The sequence below is a fragment of the Marmota marmota genome, unplaced genomic scaffold (assembly GCF_001458135.2).
Source record: "Marmota marmota marmota unplaced genomic scaffold, marMar, whole genome shotgun sequence".
NCBI classification, from domain to species: Eukaryota; Metazoa; Chordata; class Mammalia; order Rodentia; family Sciuridae; genus Marmota; species Marmota marmota.
In genome coordinates this window covers 9,250,786-9,269,718 of record NW_026000171.1, presented here as the reverse complement: position 1 = coordinate 9,269,718, position 18,933 = coordinate 9,250,786, and the positions used below count along the sequence as shown (strand labels likewise).

Genomic DNA, 18,933 nt, shown 5'->3' with positions numbered 1-18,933 from the left:
GGGGGGGGGGGTGTCTGGGAGAATTGGCACGCAGAGCCCGGTGGAGGGAGTGTATTCCCGGGAAGTGTGTGTAGAGTGCCAGTGAGAGTTCGGGAATAAAGAGTTACTGTTTGAACCTACAAGGCTTTGTGGCGGCTCGGTTATTTGTGCCCAGACAGACTGCGGCAGATATACTTTATTTACTGAGTATATTCTTGTAGGAAACTTACTAATGTAAATATTTACTTTAAAATAGTTTGTAAGCCCGATCAGCCCATTGGCCTGATCCATGAGGTCTTCCTGAGAATGGAATAGGAGAGTTAACTCTTGGATGGAGGACTGGCCCTGGGGAGTTCTAAGGGGTCTGGCAAGTCTCAGGGAAGATCCAGGAAAACTTCAGTTTGCTCACTAGGTTGTGGCCCACAATTCTGTGCCAAGGGGAAAGAAAGGAACCCGACTGAATACCATCTGCTGGCAACAGTGACCTCAGCTGCTTGGTTGCAGTGGCCAAAGTTCCTGAGCCAGAGCTGAGGCCCGTCTTCTCCATTCTCCCCTGTGGGGCATCCCTTCAGGATACAGCCACCCACCCTCTATGTGTGTCCTTTTCTAGGTGGTGATCTTGGACCTACGTGAACCAAAACTGAGTTGGAGCTACCAGGTGCTGCCTGTGCCATGGACTCTGAGGTCAGACTCCTGAATTCTTTTGGAGGAATTCTTGGAAAGGGGATGTTAGAGGATTGAGTGTAGGCTTGTTCTTCATGCATTTGCCTGTGGGTGCTGATCTAGCCTGACCCCAGTTCCCAGTTCCTATCTGACAGCTCTGCAAAGAGGAACCACAAATCTACAACAGAATTACCATTTCAACACCCCTGAGCCTATGGACAGTACCCATGGTGCCTGAAAAGTCTTGTGTTAGTTGGCTTTCTGTCACTATTACAAAATATCTGAAAAATTCAACTTAAAAGTAAGATTTATTTTGACTCATGGTTTCAAAGTTTGATTCCGTAGTAACTTGGCACTGTTGTTTCTGGGTTTGTGATGAGGTAGAACATCATGGCAGAGAGAGTGTGATACAGCAAATCTTTGCAGCTGGGAAAGAGAGAGAGACGGGAGCAGAGACAGGATATACCCTTCAAATATACAACTTTGAGTGGCTGCTTCCCCAGACTAGGCCCTACCTTCTAAAGTTTCTACTACCTCTCAAAAAAGCACATTAAGTTATGAATCCATTAATGGATTAATCCACTGATGAGCTCAGAGCCACCAGGATCCAACCACCTCCCACAGGCCCCACCTTTAAATACTGCTGCATTGGGAACTAAGCCTTCAACACAAGGACAACACAGAACTTTTGGGGGGCATTCTAAATCAAAACTATAGCAGGTCTCAGTATGTACTTGTTGAATATCCTTTCAGAAGAATGGGAATTGTGGGATTTTTCAGGTTGATAACTGGAGAGCCCACTACCTACTGGGCTCTGGAGAGATGTTAGTTGCATGAACAGAAGAGATTTCAGAGCTCCCACTCGTCCCCATAAGGACCAGTTATCAGTGTGGATAGTATTCTATGTTGGTGCCAGGTGAACTTGCCTATTGTGTCTTCCAGTCCACCACATTTACTTCCTCTCCCATATTCTTTTTTTTTTTCTTCCCCAGAGTGCAAGGAGTAGAATTTATCCAGGTATAAAGAATAGAAACAGAACTCTGGCAGGGACAAGAAAGGACGCCAATAAGTGTTGCCCTTCTCTCCCATATTCTTGAGATGTCTTCAGGTTAAAACACAACTGCCACTTCCTTCTTGCATAGCACCCTAGACAATCTTTCCTCTCATAAGGTCCCACTTTCCCTGACACCCTTTCAGGATAGGAAGGGTGAATGTCATTACTCCTACTGTTGTTTTTTTCTTTACCTTCAGGGTGAAAAAGCTGAGACACTGAAGGTTACCCGGTGTTTTACAGAGTTGGGGTTCTCACTGAACCACTGAGCAAAAATTTTCTCTTACATTTTGGGGTTTGGTCTTTCTGTCCCTATCAGAACTTTCATCCTATTGTAGATACTTTGACTTTCTCAGATATTTTCCCCCACTCTGGAATTTTAAAAAATATGGTAAGATCCCATAATATAAAATTTGCCATTTTCACTTTTTTTTTTTTTTTTTTTTTTTTGGCAATGGGGATCGAACTTAGGGCACTCGACCACTGAGCCACATCTCCAACCCTATTTTGTATTTTTATTTAGAGACAGGTCTCACTGAATTGCTTAGTGCCTTGCATCTTTTTGTGACTGGCTTATTTCACTCAGCATTCTTCTTTGAATTTATTTGAAGTACTAGAAATCAAACTCAGGCCCTCACTCATTCTAGGCAAGTATTCTACCACTGAGCTACATCTCTCTTTTAATCTTTTATTTTGAGACAGAGTCTAAGTTGCTGAGGCTGGTGATCTTCCTGCCTCAGGCTTCTGAGTAGCTGGGACTTCAGGCATGCACCACCATATCTGGCTTGAGATATATATGTTTGTAAAAACAAATGAGACTGGTTTCACTTTTTGTTACTCTTATTTAGTGTTCTTTTTTGCCAGGTTTGAACACCAGATTTATTCTAATTTATCAAATGCATTGGAGGTTTTTGTCTTCTTCTCTGCATCAGAACTGATTCTATATCATAAGAATTATTTTTACTTCATTTGCATCAGTTATGTAAAATATATAGCAGAATTTCCTAAGTGTTCCTCATTTCTCTCAATATATTTTTTCCTATGATCTAAAAAGATAAATATTAAATTCCTTCTTCAACTTTTATTACTGGAAGATTTAAAAGAAGTATAGTTCCATACTTGGCATGTCACAAGCTCTGTTTGTTCATGGAATGAAATAAATTCTGTTTCCCAAACCACTTCCTTTTTCATGGCACTTGCCTGTCCTCTTGGCTTTTCAGCTCACTGCAACTAAACATTTCCAGATCCCTCATTCTCTAACATGAAATACTTCCCTTTCCTTTGCCAGCCATCTCTATTTTATGTAATAAAGATTACAGAATGTATTGGATAACCTGATCTAGCATGGCTGGCAGCTGCTGTGCCTCCACATTCAGGCTTCAGATTCTTGTTTACCAACTCTGGATCAAAAGGTGGCCCTTGGGCAAAGACCACCTTTATTAATTTCCTTGGGCTGCTGAAACAAACTGGGTGGCTTTTAAGGACAAGAGTTTTAAGCTGGGCATGGTGGCACACACCTATAATTCCAGTAACTCCGGGAGTTGAGGCAAGAGGATCATCAGTTCCAGGCCAGCTTCCGCCACTTAGCAAGGCCCTATGTCAAAAAATAAAAAGGGCTAGGGCTGGGTGTAGTGGCTGACGCCTATAATCCCAGAGGCTTGGGAGGCTGAGACAGGAGGATCTCGAGTTCAAAGCCAGCCTCAGCAATTTAGCAAGGCCCCAAGCAACTCAGTGAGACCCTTTCTCCAAATAAAATACAAAATAGGTATGGGAATGTGGCTCAGTGATTGAGTGCCCCTGAGTTCAATTCCCAGTACCCAAAAAAATAATAATAATAAAACATAAAGGGATAGGATGTAGCTCAGTGTCTGGGTTCAGTCCCCAGTACCACCAAAAACAAACACAAAAACCCAGGAGTTTATTCCCTTACAATTCTAGTGACCAGCAGCCTGAAATCAGGTTATCATCGGGGTTGCTCCCTCTTTCTGAAGGAGATTCTGCCCAGCTTCTGGAATTACCAGTGATCCTTGATGTTTCTTAGCTTGGACATGCATCACTTCAGTTCTGGCCTCTATCTTCAGGTGGCATTTCCCTGCATGTCGTAGTGTATATATTTTACTCCTACAAGGCACTAGTCATTGGACTTAGGGCTCACTCTTATGAAGTTTCTTAACTTGATTATGTCCAGATAAGATCCTATTTATGGGTACTTGGGGTTAGGACTTGAACATTTTTTTAGTGGAGACACACTTAACCCATGATACTGCCCCCGGGTTCCTTTCTTCTCTTCTAACCAGGACATCTCCTTGTGACAGAAATGGCCATGGTTTTTGAGTTTCTAAGCTGTTTTGTACCCTCTTGGCTTCATAGTACAGGTATTGTAAGAATAAGATTCAGTAGAACTTTTACATAAAGTTTTGCTTTTGTTTGAAAGTAATTCTGAAGAAGTAACAGCCAAAGAGCAATAATACACAAGTATCATTTTTAAAAATATTTTTTTAGTTGTTGATGTACCTTATTTTTGATTTATTTATATGTGGTGCTGAGACTCAAACCCAGTGCCTCACATATGCTAGGAAAGTGCTCTGCTACTGAGCCACAACCCCAGCCCTTCAAGTACCATATTTTATTTAACCTTTTTTTTTTTTTTTTTTTTTTTTTGGTAGTGTTGAGGATTGAACCCAGCGCCTCATGCATGCTAAGTACATGCTGTACCAGCAGTTTTATTTATTTAAAGGAATTTTGTCCTATTAAAAAACTTCTCGGGCTGGGGATGTGGCTCAAGCGGTAGCACGCTCGCCTGGCATGCGTGCGGCCCGGGTTCGATCCTCAGCACCACATACAAACAAAGATGTTGTGTCCGCCGAAAACTAAAAATAAATAAATAAATAAATATTTAAAAATTATCTCTCTTTAAAAAAAATAAATAAATAAAAATTTAAAAAAATAAAAAACTTTTCTCAGGGCTGGGGATATAGCTCAATTGGTAGAGAGCTTACCTCACATGCACAAGGCCCTAGGTTCAATCCCCAGTGCCACAAACAAAAAAAAAAAAAAAAAGCTGTCCTGGGAGTTTTTTTTTACTTTTCTAATAAATGTTTTTTTGTGGGGCTGGGGTTGTGGCTTAATGGTAGAGCGGTCGCCTAGCACATGCGAGTTGCTAGGGTCGATCCTCAGCACCACATAAATAAATAAATAAAAAGTTGTTTTGTTTTTCTGATGCAAATTATTAAGGACTTAGAGGATTACAATATCTTTTCACCAGCACTTTTGTCTTCCTTTGCTCTTACAGCCCCTGTGAATATTTGGCATACATTTGGACAGGTCTTGGAATCCCGAGCCTTCCAGACTACTTATTCCCTCTTTATTTTAGAGCTGTGGTTGCTCTGGGCACATGGTGCCACTGATGCTATAGGTACTCACCTTTATTTTCAAAAACCATCCTCACATGCAGTCAGCATGCTAGAAAGGCCCCTCCTGGCTCCCACAGTGCAGGCATTTGCAGGAGCTGCATGCGGCTTAAGTGTTACCAGTAGAGATGGACAGTGAGTGGGGACTGTGTGCTCCAGCCCCTCCTGGTCAGAGCACTCTGTAGGGTTTTCATTAATTAAGCCTCTAGAAGTAGACCAAGCTAGGCCAAAGGCAGTTGTTTATCTGTGGTTACCACCCCCAGTATGTATTGAGAGTCTTCTGTTGGCCCAATATCATCCTAGGCCTACAAAAGAAATTATGGAAAAGAAAGAGCTGCTAACTTCTGGAAGAATAGCCAGGAAAGCTGGAATTTATTTGGTGAAGTATCCCTGGTACTTTTAAAAAAATAATGTAAATACATGGATGGCATCTAAATGATATTTCCCTGAATTCCCTGAATCAGACTGTAGCATAAGAAACTCACCCCAGCCACAGATTTCAGGTAAAACAAATGGTGGATGAATCACTTAAAGCTCTCTCTTTGGCATCTACAGGAGGCATTGCTGCAGGGATCTTGAATCTACATGAGATTCACCTCTTAGGCCAGTAAGGTTCTTTCAAGACCATCTGTACCCCATAGAACTATCTGCTCAGTTACAGGGAGGGCTTCTGACCCTGGCCTGGGTTCCCAAGAGCCTTCCTAATTCCTCTTTTATCTTAGGTCAGCAATGGTTCAGGCCTCAGGGATGAGTACATCACAAACTTGCTGGTGCTTGACTTCCTCCAAAGCTTCTCTGACTGTAAGTTTCACCAAGAGCTGAGAACACTGGGCCAGGAACTACCTGTGCGAACTTACCTGGAGGGGGAACGTGAAGATGAGCTGCAGACTGACGGCAACCATGCCAGTCTCTTCGTGGGAAGAATAGAAGCAGGTAGGCACCTGGCCCCATCTCCTTTGTGCCAATCCTGGGCGTTGTTGTTACTAGTAACATCTGAGGATATCCATGGGCTAGAAGGGACATTTGGGCTCAGTCTTGACCCATGGAGTTTTAGGCTACTGTATATGTTCATATTATATGGTTTGATCTGTGCTTGATTGCCTCTAGTGGTGCTGAACTTATTTTAGGTCCAGCATCTACCTTCCTATGTTCATCCACCAATATGAAAAGTGTTTTCCCAAGTAATTCTGGAAACCACTGAGCTGTATTAAATAACCTGAATGACTCCCCAGTTTGGGTTTATGTAGTTTCAAGAACCAGAAAGCTTTAAAACAGTGGTGCTGGGGTCCCATCTTTAGGCAATCTGATTTGATAGTTCTGGGGCATCACTGGTGTGAGCAAAAGCCCCACAGGTGATTCTTACACAGCTCCACACCACCTTGAGCAGGTCCCAATCCATGTATTTAAAGGAATTTTTGTGTCCCATATAGAACTTTACATTTTCCCTTTTTTAGATATAAGAAAACTGAGCTAGGGGTATAATTCAAGTGGTTGTCTGGCATACATGAGGCCCTGGGTTGGATCCCTGGCACAAAGGGAGGGAAGGGAATAATTGAAGTATTATGAACCTCATTTCCAGATGAGGAAACTCAGGCCCAGGGACATATAAATGACTAGACCCAGTCAAACTGATGGGCAAGTCCAAGGCAGGACTTGAGCCAGACCCCTCTTGAGCTTCTTGGGTTGCCTCCCATCATATCAGTGCTGCCTCCTGTTATCTGTTTCCAGATTTTACCATTCTAAACTTTAATCCCTGTGCTCTCTTCCTTGCCTCTATCCTTTTTAGTATATATTTTTAGATGTTGATGGACCTCAGTTTTATTCATTTATTTATATGCGGTGCTGAAAATTAAACCCAGTGCCACTAGACAAGCGCTCTACCACTGAGCCACTAGTGCTGCTTCTGGAGAAAGAGCAAGCCGAGGAGCTCAGGAAGTTGGTTCTCAGTAGTGTGCACACAGACTTTACATGAGGAACTTTTTCAAAATGTGCAGGCCTTGAGTCTACTCCACCGACCCAGGTCAGCTGTTAGAGTGGAAGACTTCCAGGTGATTCTGACCTTGATTAGAATCACTGCCCTGGGACTGAAGGTGTAGCTCAGGGGTGGAGCATTTGCCCTGTTGCTCAAGGCCCTGGGTTCCACCACTAGCACTGCAAAAGAAAAAAGAAAATCCCTGCCCTGAAATTCCACAGTGACCCAGACCTTCCAACTTGTCCTGCACAACCTGGTTGTCTACTCTGAAATTTCCTGTCACCGAGACTCCAGTGCCCTCTGGTGGCTCTGGGGGAGACCAACAACTGATTCTGCCTTTTGCCCAATCTCATCTTAAATCTGGTGAAAGGAAATGTGGCCAGTGTTTCACACTAGTCAGGGTATGCCAGAAACTTTCTTTGAACCCAACCAGTATGTCTTCTGACGGTCCTAAACTGAATAAAAGCATTTGGTCTCTTGGAAAGTTGTAGGAAGGACTGAGGACAGGCATGGGCCCGAATGGCTTCACTATCAGAAGGTGATACAGCAGTAACACAACCAGAGTCTGTCTCCTGCTCTTTTCTCTTGCTGCTCTCTACACTGTCCCTTACCTTTAGACCGCAAATCCTGACTTGACCCAAATGGCATTTGAAAAGTAGATTAATGGGGCTGTATACTGACCTTACTAGTGCTCTGAGAGAACATTGGCCTGTGAATTAAGTACGACAAGTTTTGGAGGCAAGGAACAAAATAGAGACTCTGAAAACCTCGAAACAAAATCAGATATAATTTCTGATGTTGCTGATCTGGTGGATAGAGGGAAGAGAGATGTGTACATGATTCACAAAAATAAGGTGGAAAGGCTTTGGCAAGTAAGTGAGGCACACATCATTTCTGAGAGAACTATAAGGAGAAGTGAGAACCCTTTGCTCTGAAGGGAATCAGGAAGGAATTCATGACTGCAAGTGAGGTTGAGCTAGGTCTAGAAAGATGGCACAATGTAATTCTTTGGAAATAGGGAAGAGGAAATAGCCATTGATTAAGCAAAAGCCTGAAGATGGGAAAGTCCAAAGGCTATGAAACACAGAAAGTGTTTGGGTTTGGTTAGAACATTACAAGAGTAGAAAGAATTAAAGGGAATTGGAAGCTAGAAGATGACTTAACCACTTAAGTAGAAGTGAGCATTGGGAAGGTCCTGAGTAGAGAAGCAGTGTTGTATCTTGCTGTGGTGAGGGGCTAAGGGTGCGACTCAGTGGTGGACCGGAACACTTGCCTGGTGTGTGTATGGCCCTGGATTCCATCCTTAGAGGCCTAATAGGAAAAAGAAAGAAAGAAGACTGAAGGAGGGGCAGATGAAATCCCTAGAGCACAGAAGTTAAGAAGGCTCTCACCTCTGAGGTTGGTAAGCACATTAGACTTCTTACTGCTTCCTTCTGTCCTACCCAAGTGCTTGCTTTGCCCTCCTGTTTCTGAGGAAAATATACTGAAGGACAATATTATCAAGATGAGAGCTCAGAGAAAACCCTGACAAGGGTGGCAGCAGCAGATAAGAGTTCTAAGATCAAACCTGACAACACACTGAGAAAGGGTGCAGTGGGAATAGCAGAGACCTCAGGTAAGCCAGTTTTCCATCCTGGATAAATAGGAGCCAGGGGGGAGTTGCAAATACAGGAGAAATACAGGACTTAATGAGAGAGATAACAATAGTTGTCATTTATTGATATCAGAAGCTAGATACAGGATCTGTTCATTCATTTATGCACTTATTTGGTTTTTGGTTTATTTGCTTTGATTTATTTTGCTGTGCTGGGGATTGAAGCTAAGCATACATTTTACCACTGAGCCACACCCCCAGCCCCATGTAGTTGATTTTTATTATGTTTGCAGGAATTAAACCTAGGGGTGCTTTACCACAGAGCTGCATCCTCAGCCCCTTTTTACTTTTTATTTTGAAACAGGGCTTAGGACCTCGCTAAATTGCTGAGATTGCCCTCCAACTTGTGATCCTCCTGCCTCAGCCTCTTGAGTTGTTGGGATTATAGGCATGTGCCATAATGCCCAGCTTCCAGACAGTTGTGTATTGAGCACCTGCTGTGTGCCTATGTCAGTTTAAGTGCTGAATATTTAACAGTAAACCAAACTGATTTTCAGAATTATAGGTTTGCTGGGCATGGTATCACATGCCTATAATTTCAGCAACTCACAAGGCTAAGGCAGGAGGATAGTAAATTTGAGGCTAGCTTGGGCAAGTTAGTGAGACCCTGTCTCAAAATAAAATTTAAAAATGGCTGGGAATATAGTGTATTGCTTGCATAGTATATATGAGGCCCTGGGTTCAATCCTCAGTACTAGACCCCTCCCCCTGCAAAAAAAAAAAAATTACAGCTTTTAGGGAGTTTATATTCTGGTTGAGGGGTGTCAAACAAATCATAGAATTATGATTAGGGTAATGTGTAACGTGTCAAGGAAGAAAAAGAAAGAGAAGACTGGGACAGAATAAAGGAGGTGAAGAAGGAGCTGTGTTCTGTTGGGGAGTGGCGTTTAGGCAGAAGGGGCAGCATGTGTGGAGGCCAGGAATACTGTGGAGGGACTAAACTCAGGTAGCAGAATCTTAGTTGGCCAAGTGGGGCAGATCATATAGGGCCTGGTAAGTGATAGAGAAAACCTGGGGTTTTACTTAATGAGGTAAGATTTGGGAGGGGAGTCAGCTACACCTCTTCCCTGTAAGGAAAGAGGACATATGCTTCAAATTCTCATGGCCAGGAAGTGGTGGTGGTGGTGGTGGGACTCAAACCTGGTCTGTCTGTAAATCTTCCTTCCTAAAAGCTTCTAAGATTGACACCTGTTAAGTGTTATACATCAACACTTAACAGGTGATAGCCCTGAAGATTGCTGCCAGATTCTTCTTTGAGGCCCATGGTGAAGGCTGCTAGAGCATGACTGACCCTCTTTGGGGACAGTTCTTGAGTCTGCGTTCAGGGAGAGGCCTGCTTCTGGAGCTGGTCTGCTGTTCACTCAGGCCTTTCCCTGGTCCCACAGCCACAGCCAGTCCAGAAGTCACACAGGGGCTCAAGCTGAGTGGAGCCAATATCAGTGAGGACTATGAGCGCATGCTGTGGAGGCAGGAGCTGTCCTTCCAAAGCAGACTCCTTTCCTGTGTCGGGTGGGGTGGAGGGGGATGAGAGTATCTAATGGGGCCATTGTCTGAATCGTCTTTGTCCTTATTGCCCTCTGCCTTTCAGATTCTGAAAGTCAAGAAGAAGTTATACAGAACATTGCCCGGCATCTTGCCCAGGTCGGGGATGAAATGGACCGTAGCATCCAGCCAGAACTGGTGAATGAACTGGTGGCACGTTTTATGAATGCTGGACTGTCAGAGGAAGTAAGTGAGGGAATACACTATTGCTACTTCTGAGTAAGATGGGCTTTTATGAGTGTCGCTGGAGCCAGGGCCTGTTCTGTCTCTCATCAGAAGACCAGTGTCCCCTGAGATAGCTCCATGACTGTGTATCTGGAGCTTTGACAAGAGAATTGGGAATGGAGTTAGAGCATGATTGTCTTTTAGGAGAATTTAGTGGAGATTTAGAAAACCTGAACCTTTATAAGTGAGAGGGATAGAAGACTCAAGAAAGATGAACAAAGTATATCTTTTTTTTTTTTTTTTTTTTTTTTTTTTTTATTGTGGTGCTGGGGATAAAACCCAGGGCCTTGTTCATGAGAGACAAGCACTCTACCAATAGAGCTATATCCCCAGCCCCAGCAAAATATATCTGACTCTTACCAAAATAACTTTTTTTTTCTGTTTTGGAGAGTAAAGATGCCAACACAGGATTTTCAGTTACTTTCCCAGGTATAACAAAAACAGTGATAGTTTAGCCTTCTCCTCTTCCCAGCTTCATGGCTGTGTTTAGTTACACAGATATTGCTGCTCACATGGACCTCTGGGGCATCCAAAGATTGGTGCAGGCCACATCCTAAAGCCTTCAAATAAATACTTGTAGCTGTAGGAGGTGAGAGGAGAGAAAGTTTAATTCTTTTGACTTCTACCAACTGAGAAGGCTGAAAACCTCACTACCTTGTTGGGTGCCCCCTTCCATGACAGCTGGTCTTCAGTCTGGCATTCTCTCCCCATTTGCTATTCTCCAGCATCTGTCAAAGAATACAGAAGCATCTGGCTATGCACTGCCTTGGGACACCTCCCACAAGGGTAATTGTGCATGTAAGTCATTGAGCCTAAGGTCACTCAAGTCCAGTGGTCTAGTATTTGCCTCTCACCTTTGGTGAGAAGGTTCTGCGTGTCCCCTTAAGCTAGGGTGCACAGTAGTAAGATGGGCCTAAGTTGCTGGAGATAGTTATCAGTCTTTTGAGGTTAGGAAAGGAAATGGCTTCAGCTCCTTGTGTTCCATTAAATAACATACAGTGTTCAGTAAATGTGTATTAGGTTAATGAGCATTCCCTGCAGGAAGTAGTCTCCTATTCCCTTTTCATTGCCTCAAAACTAAATTGTCTATCCTTCTCTCTGTCCTGTAGCCTTAGCTATTCCATCAATACTTCCTTCTGAGATGCCCCTTTGTACTTACCACCAGGGACTGCAAGAGGAAAGACTATTAGTAAACTGTCTTTATCTCTGTATAGGACAGAAGCAACTGCCTGGACACCACCCTGAAGGCAGCAATGCAGACTTACCCTAAAGATATGGAGAACGAGAAGACCATGCTGATTATGACCATGCTATTGGCCAAAAAGGTGGCCAATCATACACCATCCTTACTCCATGATGTGTTTCATGCAACAGTCAACTTTATTAACCAGAACCTATTTGCCTACGTGCGGGACTTAGTCAGAAATGTAAGAATCACTGATGCCAGCTCCTTTCCATTTCCTGGAGTCCCCTGGTCTCTGCCTGCTGCCCATACCTTTTTCCTCAAAGAACCCTAGAACCCAGCAGAGCCCTCTGCTATGGGGCCTCTCTCAGCCCTCCTCACTCTGATCTCCCCGATGATGAAAGCGCAAGGAAAGCAGTGACAAGACATGTTGCTGTCAGGAGGGACTTGAAGCCTTCCTCACACCATGGATAGAATAATAGCAGCATGGTGGGCATAAAAGAAAGTGGCCAGAGGGACCTAGGCTGAGCTTCCTCAGTCTGCCCTCTGCTTCACCTTGTCACAAACATAAGTGCAGATTCTCAGAATACATGCTTACAGAGGAGAATAGGAAGAGAAACCAAAAGGAATAGTCAAAAAGGGGCGGGGGACAGAGATGATGTGCATTTTCCTATACACAGAGAGCATATCTGTCACGTAACCAAGACATTAAAGTCAGTCTTCATGACACTGCCAAGAAGGGTAAGCAAGACATCCTTGAAGACTGATGCTTCAGTTTCATAAACCCCAGTGGAAGATAGGTGGATGTATCTTATTTCAAATTTTAAAACATCAGTGTCTGAATTTTTTCAATATGTCAGAGCATTATTCAGGCTTACTTTTTAAATAAAATAGCATCTAACCCTGTGAATAGTTATTGATAGGCCTTAAATGCCTCTGCTGCGTGCTATGGTCTTCAGTTATAAAGGCATCTACAAAATAGGGGGTAAAACATGCTGAACTCTTGAAAAGAAAGAAGCCAGAGAAAGCCTCTGAACAGGTCTCCCCCCAACCAACAACCATTTTGAGGAATAAGAGGCAAAATGTCAACATTTGTACTGATGGGTACCAAATAGATACAGCTTAAAGGGAACAGTGATCCCTCTGACCTTCTAACATATCTTAACAACTGAAGTGATTATGGAGAGGCTTGAATTTACCTCTGAGCCTTTGGAAAGCCTGTGGTTTTGTACTTGCCCTTGTGTAACAAAAGTTAGGGTGCAGGGATATAGGATTAACAGGATCTGGAGGCTCTGTACCCCAGCTTCCCTCCTGTTAAGACACTAGTAAGTGTCTTAAGTACTAAATCCTGGTTGTGAATTAAACTGGCTATTCTGACTGGTGTTCTTTTCTTGCTTAGGAGATGGACTGAATAGATGACTGCAGAAGCACACCAGGCTAAATTTGACGTTGTGACAGCAGTGTAGCTGCCTCCAGAGAGGAGCCATGGCCACGTAAATAGACGTCTTAGAAAAGAGAGGCCCGGAGAAGAGCTCTTTCTCCCTGATTTCAGGATATTTTCAGCTGGTGACCCATTTAGTAATTTCTGCATTGATGTATTTTGGACGAAAACGTCAACTTGCCCACATTTGAGTGGGTCTCATCTGCCATCTCCTACATGTGTACCTTGTGCCTTTATCTCAACAGCTTACAGGTTCCCGTTTGAAAATTACATTGAAAAGTAAGTTGTGGGGCTGGGGACGTGGCTCAAGCGGTAGTGCGCTTGTCTGGCATGCGTGCGGCCCGGGTTCGATCCTCAGCACCACATACCAACAAAGATGTTGTGTCCGCCGAAAACTAAAAAATAAATATTAAAAAATTTAAAAAAAAAAAAAAAAGAAAAGAAAAGTAAGTTGTAAGGCAGAAGGGAAAACAAACTCAGTGATTTTTTATTTTTTTTAATTCCTGTTTATTAAGGAGGAGAACTGCACATACCCCATACATATTAAAATTTCTGCTAAAAGCAGGGGACATTATGTTTCCAAGAGAGTAATAAATATAATCTGTGTGAAATCCTGGCCAAATGGCTCAGAGGTTCTGGTCCAAGGTGCTGTTCCCAGACCATGGCAAACTCTGGCCTCAACACAGATGTTTGGTTTGATTTCCTTGTGGATTTGTGTTTTGTTTTGTTTGTTTTGTTTTTGTTTTTAATATTTTTATCTGTAGATGGACACAATATCTTTATTTTTTTATGTAGTGTGGCAATTTGAACTCAGTGCCTGACACATGATAGGCAAGCGCTCTACTACTGAGCCACAACCCCAGCCTGATTTCCTTGTGTTTGAGTCAAGAGAATTATTTAAAAGGTGTCATGGCAATATGAGGGCCCATGTAAACCACTGTGTCCAAAATCAAGTAGCTAAATATATTTTTCCTTTTTCCAAGAAGTCAAGGCTTTGATAATATATGGAAGCTCATGGAATGCCAGATGTCCTATTAATAGCCTTATCATAATTGTTTTCAGCCCCAACCCCCACAGAGTCCATCCAAGCATGGAATCTGCCTCAGGACAGAACAGGCCTCTAGGCATAAAATCAAACACTGTTAGATTTATCAGTTATGCAGGTAAAGTGCTTCCCCTTCTGAGAGACAGGGTCCAAATAAATACAGGTAACTCCAGCTCACTCAGGTAGAACCTTTCCTTTATGGAAGGAAAAGCTTCAAGTTAGCAGTGGTTCAGAATGGGCCTTTCACACCTGGAAGCCACGGTCTAGGATTCAGTCTGGAAGTGTGGCGATGTGTGTTGGGCCCACATCACTTGTGTCACCTTCAACAGAAAAGTTCTGTGTCTACAAATGTAATGCTTTGGTCTGGATGTGGTGGTGCACACCTGGAATCCCAGCTCTTCTGGAGGGTGAAACAGGAGGATCAAAAGTTTAAGATCAGCTTACGCAACTTAGTGAGACCCTGTCTCAAAATAAATGAATAGGACTGGGATTGCAGCTCAGTGGTACAGCACCCCTGGCTTCAATCCCCACAACCTGGAAAAAAAACAAAAACAACAACAACAACAACAAAAAAATGAACAAACAAAACAATGTGATTACTTGGGGGAAGCTTATGGACAAGAGCACAGAGGGACTAATACACAGTTTCTTCTTAACCAGAAACATTTTTTTTTTGTTGTTCCTTAAGAGTTTAAATTTGCTTTTGGAAACTATCTTGTTTGTGAATGATACCTCAGGAGCAAGAGCCATCATGTGCTCTCCCATTCACTGTTGCAACCAATAAAAGCTGTTCTTAGTGTTTAAAAAAATGAGTTTGAATTCATCAGAAAAGAAAAATCTCCTACTTTGGTCAGCATTCAGCACACACCACCCCAGGGCTGGGTATCCAGTGTGACCAAAAGGTTACAAATACTCAAAGCAAACAGATGCTGCCTGCAGTATGAAGGCCACCATTTGATATAAATCTTTAAGTGACACTATTATTTTGAATGTTTTTGAGTGGGCTTTTTAAAAAATAAAGATTTACATCACAGTAGAAATAGGGTGAATCACACAGATGCCTCCATACACACTCATACATGCAGCAGTCATTACAATTAGGCTCATTAGGGGAGAGATTTTCATCCAAAAGAAGCCATTTGAAAAAAATAATCAAATCTAAACTGATGGAAAAGAAATCTGAACAGCAAGTAATTTCAGACTATTTTCTATCACACTGATGATTCACAAAATTTTGACCTTCCACTGTTTCACTTATATTAATATCCTTGGCCACCATTTAATACAGCTCACACAGGTCTTGGTGTCAGTTTTTTCATTCTGTGTCTGATATGCTTTCTTGCGTATAGAGCAAGGTTAAAAATAGGGCTGGGGATGTGGTTTAGTGGTCAAGTGCCCTTGAGTTCAGAAAAAGAAATGAGGTATTAATGGACACTTTTAATCTGAAGAGGAAAGTAGAAGGCTACAACATCAGGGAAAATAGGACTAGGGAAAATCAATTGTTTGATGCTTGCCAACAGCTCATATGCACAGTACAATTCTCTTACTAGAAATCATGAAGGAGCAGACCCATTACAGACTCAACAGGGAACATGTATTTCAACTCCCTTTTCATGGGGTAGCAAACCAGTAACTAAAAATGTCAAAAACCAGGGCTGGGGTTGTGGTTCAGTGGTAGAGCGCTTGCCTCACACATGTCAGGCACACTGGGTTCAATCCTCAGCATCACATAAAAATAAATTTAAAAAATAAGGATGTTGTGTCCATGTATTAACTATAAAATATTTTTTAAAAATGTCAAAAACCTTGTTTAAATTGAACATTGTTTCTTCTGGTGGTGTAGAGATCACCCACTGAGATTAACAATATCACTATAAGAGGTTCCCTCAGAAAAGATGGGAGCAGGGTAAGACTCAGTAGTGGCTACTGTGAGCTTATGACAAGGCCTTGTAAATATCCCTGAGAACAACTCCCATGTGAGCTACAATGAGGCCGCTTTCTGGTTGGGGTCCTGTGGAATAAACATCAACATATGGAGGACCAGGAAACAAGAAAGCCAGATGGGGGCTAAAGGGAAGATGGGATGTATTGATATTTTAGGAACAGGACAGTTGTCGACTCTCCATGGAGTCCTCTTGATAAAGGAGGTAACTACAACACAGTGTATGAATTTCACTCTTCCCTGATATAGAGTCAGACTCTATTAGCAAGGCAAGAATTGATGTGACATTGTGCTGTGGATTATAGAGAAAGGGTTTACACTGGGAGGTCATGGGTCAAGATGTGTGTGGTCAGTTTTCCTGGTCGTGACCTCTGAATGTAGGGAGCAAAGCCTACAGGTATTCTCCACCTTGTTCCACATCCACACTACAGGCCTATGGCATCAGCCAGGGAGGAGGAACAGAGGATCAAGGACTAGGGGAAGGGAAAGAGAAAAATGTGCTGTGGTGCCACCTGCACCTGGTTCCCTTAACACTTGAGGATGATTCTGTGTCAGGATGCCTAGCCTTGCTTACAAGCAAAACCACTCAACACATTAACCACGAAAGCAAGAGAAGCCACCAGCACAGTCAGCTCTTCTGCACCCACAAGACATTTCATTCAGCATCTAAAGCAAAGATCAGCTGCGATTAGAATCCCTGGAAATTACCTTCCTTATTTTTCTGTAGTGGAATATGCTATGTACTTGGAAGAGCCTACACAGTACCTTACAGAAATTTTAAAAAGGCTGTGGTGAGCAGGGCACAGATGGCACTCTGACATTTGCAGCCTCCTGCCCCAGACTGCCCTTGTGCAGTAAGCAACTGGTACAACTGTCTGTCAATATTGCTTTGGAGGGTCATAAAGTGTTGTTTTTTTTTTAACAAAAACAACACTGGACTTTAAGTCAGAATAATTCAAATTATTGCTTTGCCCTTCATACAGAAGGTTTTAGGAAAGTTACAGTTTCTGATGAGGTTTCCACAATCAGTAACATGGGAAGCTAGGTGTATGAATAGGTATCAGAACTGTGACAGTGTGTGAGGGCACTGGAACAGGGGACATGTTGCAAAGCTCAACTAATATTTGCAAAAATTACGGCTACCCACACAAACTTTTTTTTTTACTCCTTAGAAAGTGGACACTCTTTCTAAGGAGTAAAACACACTTCCTAATGCACCCCAGTTTGGAGGTTATAAGTGATGTCAGGTCTTGGTTCTGGCATGGAGTGTTTTGCTGAGACTTCATATGGATACTGTTGGGTGAGGGTTTGTTCATGGGCTGAAAGTTGAACCTCTTAGTGATCAGATGGCCTCTGGCCCTCTGGCTGATGACTACCACCTCAATTTCTGTGAAAGTGAAGTTGTGTGAAAAGGCAAATTGAAAGAGAAGGGATGAAGTTTCTTAACCTATAAAACCTTGTATTTCTCTATAACAGCTGTTAAAATGAGAAAAGTCAAATGTCTACATAGCACACCTTTAGGGAAAAGGGCAAGGATCAGGCATTGCTTTTATAGTATTGAGGGAATTAGCACAAAGACTGAGAAAAATTAATGGCTGTTGTGGTTCAAATGTGTCACTGGGTTCATTGTTTTCTACAACAAACCCATGAGAGATGTGACAGAAACACAGGCAAGAGGAGGAATCGGGATGCCTTTGGGTGGGGAATACATGAATCAGGTCAGCAGTGGCATTTCTTTATCTAAAATATTCTCTAATATTTTATTACTATTCGAAGCCTACCCCAAGGACCCTGTCTGGATCCCAGTGAATTGGATTCCACCATAAGAAATAGGCAAAGGATACAAAAATGAACTTTATACAGTTTAGTGAAAATGAGGAGAAACCATTAGAATGCTTCCCCTGCTGGTCCCACAGAAGCTCTTACAATTTATAGAAACAAAAGCCACGTGATACACACATGAAGTGAGCCTGTGCTAGACAGGCGGGGGCAGAGGGTAATCTGCACTCCCAGCTTCCTTGTTGTCCACCAGGCTGCAGGTGGGTACAGACCTCAGCCTCTACTCTCACTATGAGCAAATTTGGGATGCAGAAAACATTATCAGGAAGTTGTCCTTAACTTCAGTCTGGTTCATACTGATCATAAGAGTCCTCCTAAGGCACAAGGTGATTACTGATTCCTGTGGGCTTGGAATTAGCACATTAGAACAGAGAGTTAAGTTGGCATTCTTTAATTCCAGTATTTTTCTCAGGAAACCTTCCCTTGGCTTTTGGTTAACTGATCAGAAATCATGAACAGAGCAGTTAAGAGCTCTACACAGAGCATGCACAAGGCCCTGGGTTCAATCCTCAGTACGGGGGGCGGTGAGGGGGGATGGAGTTCTGCAAAAGGTTGAGGATATAGTACAGTGGGACAGCATTTGTCCAGTGTGCTCAAGGACCTGGGTTCTATCCCCTGCACTGGGGTAGCAAAAAAAAAAAAAAGTTTTACAGAACTAACAAAAACTTTTCCTCTATAGTTCACAAAGAACAAGGGATGACAAACAGGGTAATACATTTAATTCTGACATTTGTGTCCCCTAAATAAGTTGGATGTAGGGGCTGGGGTTATGGGTCAGGGGAGAGGCACTGGGTTTGATCCTCAGCACCAAGTAAAATAAATAAATAAAGTAAAGGTATTGTTTCCATCTACAATTTTAAAAAAATCTTTTAAAAAGTTGAATGTATTCTCAATTTTCCTTTAGCTTAGACCTGGATATCATCTAAGACAAGGGACAAGAAGAAGTGGCCTCTACAATCAGCACCCCAAAAAGAGGAAGGGGATTTG

The 18,933-nt window shown here is 42.7% G+C and overlaps 1 protein-coding gene across 2 annotated transcripts in view; it reads left to right on the top strand.

Moving 5' to 3' along the window:
- Bid (BH3 interacting domain death agonist) overlaps nt 1–14,974 on the top strand; it is a 44,232-nt gene extending 29,258 nt beyond the window's left edge. The window contains exons 2-7 of one of the 2 annotated variants that reach the window (XM_015500820.2): nt 590–663; nt 5,826–6,036; nt 10,318–10,457; nt 11,711–11,923; nt 13,079–13,404; nt 13,572–14,974. In XM_015500820.2, coding sequence (XP_015356306.1) covers nt 652–663; nt 5,826–6,036; nt 10,318–10,457; nt 11,711–11,923; nt 13,079–13,090 — 588 coding nt within the window. In that variant the 5' untranslated portion in view covers nt 590–651 and the 3' untranslated portion in view covers nt 13,091–13,404; nt 13,572–14,974. Of the gene's footprint in view, nt 1–589; nt 664–5,825; nt 6,037–10,317; nt 10,458–11,710; nt 11,924–13,078; nt 13,405–13,571 lie in introns of those variants that run through there. The other variant, XM_048787729.1, reaches the window with a different exon arrangement.
- Nucleotides 14,975–18,933: the final 3,959 nt, after the last annotated feature.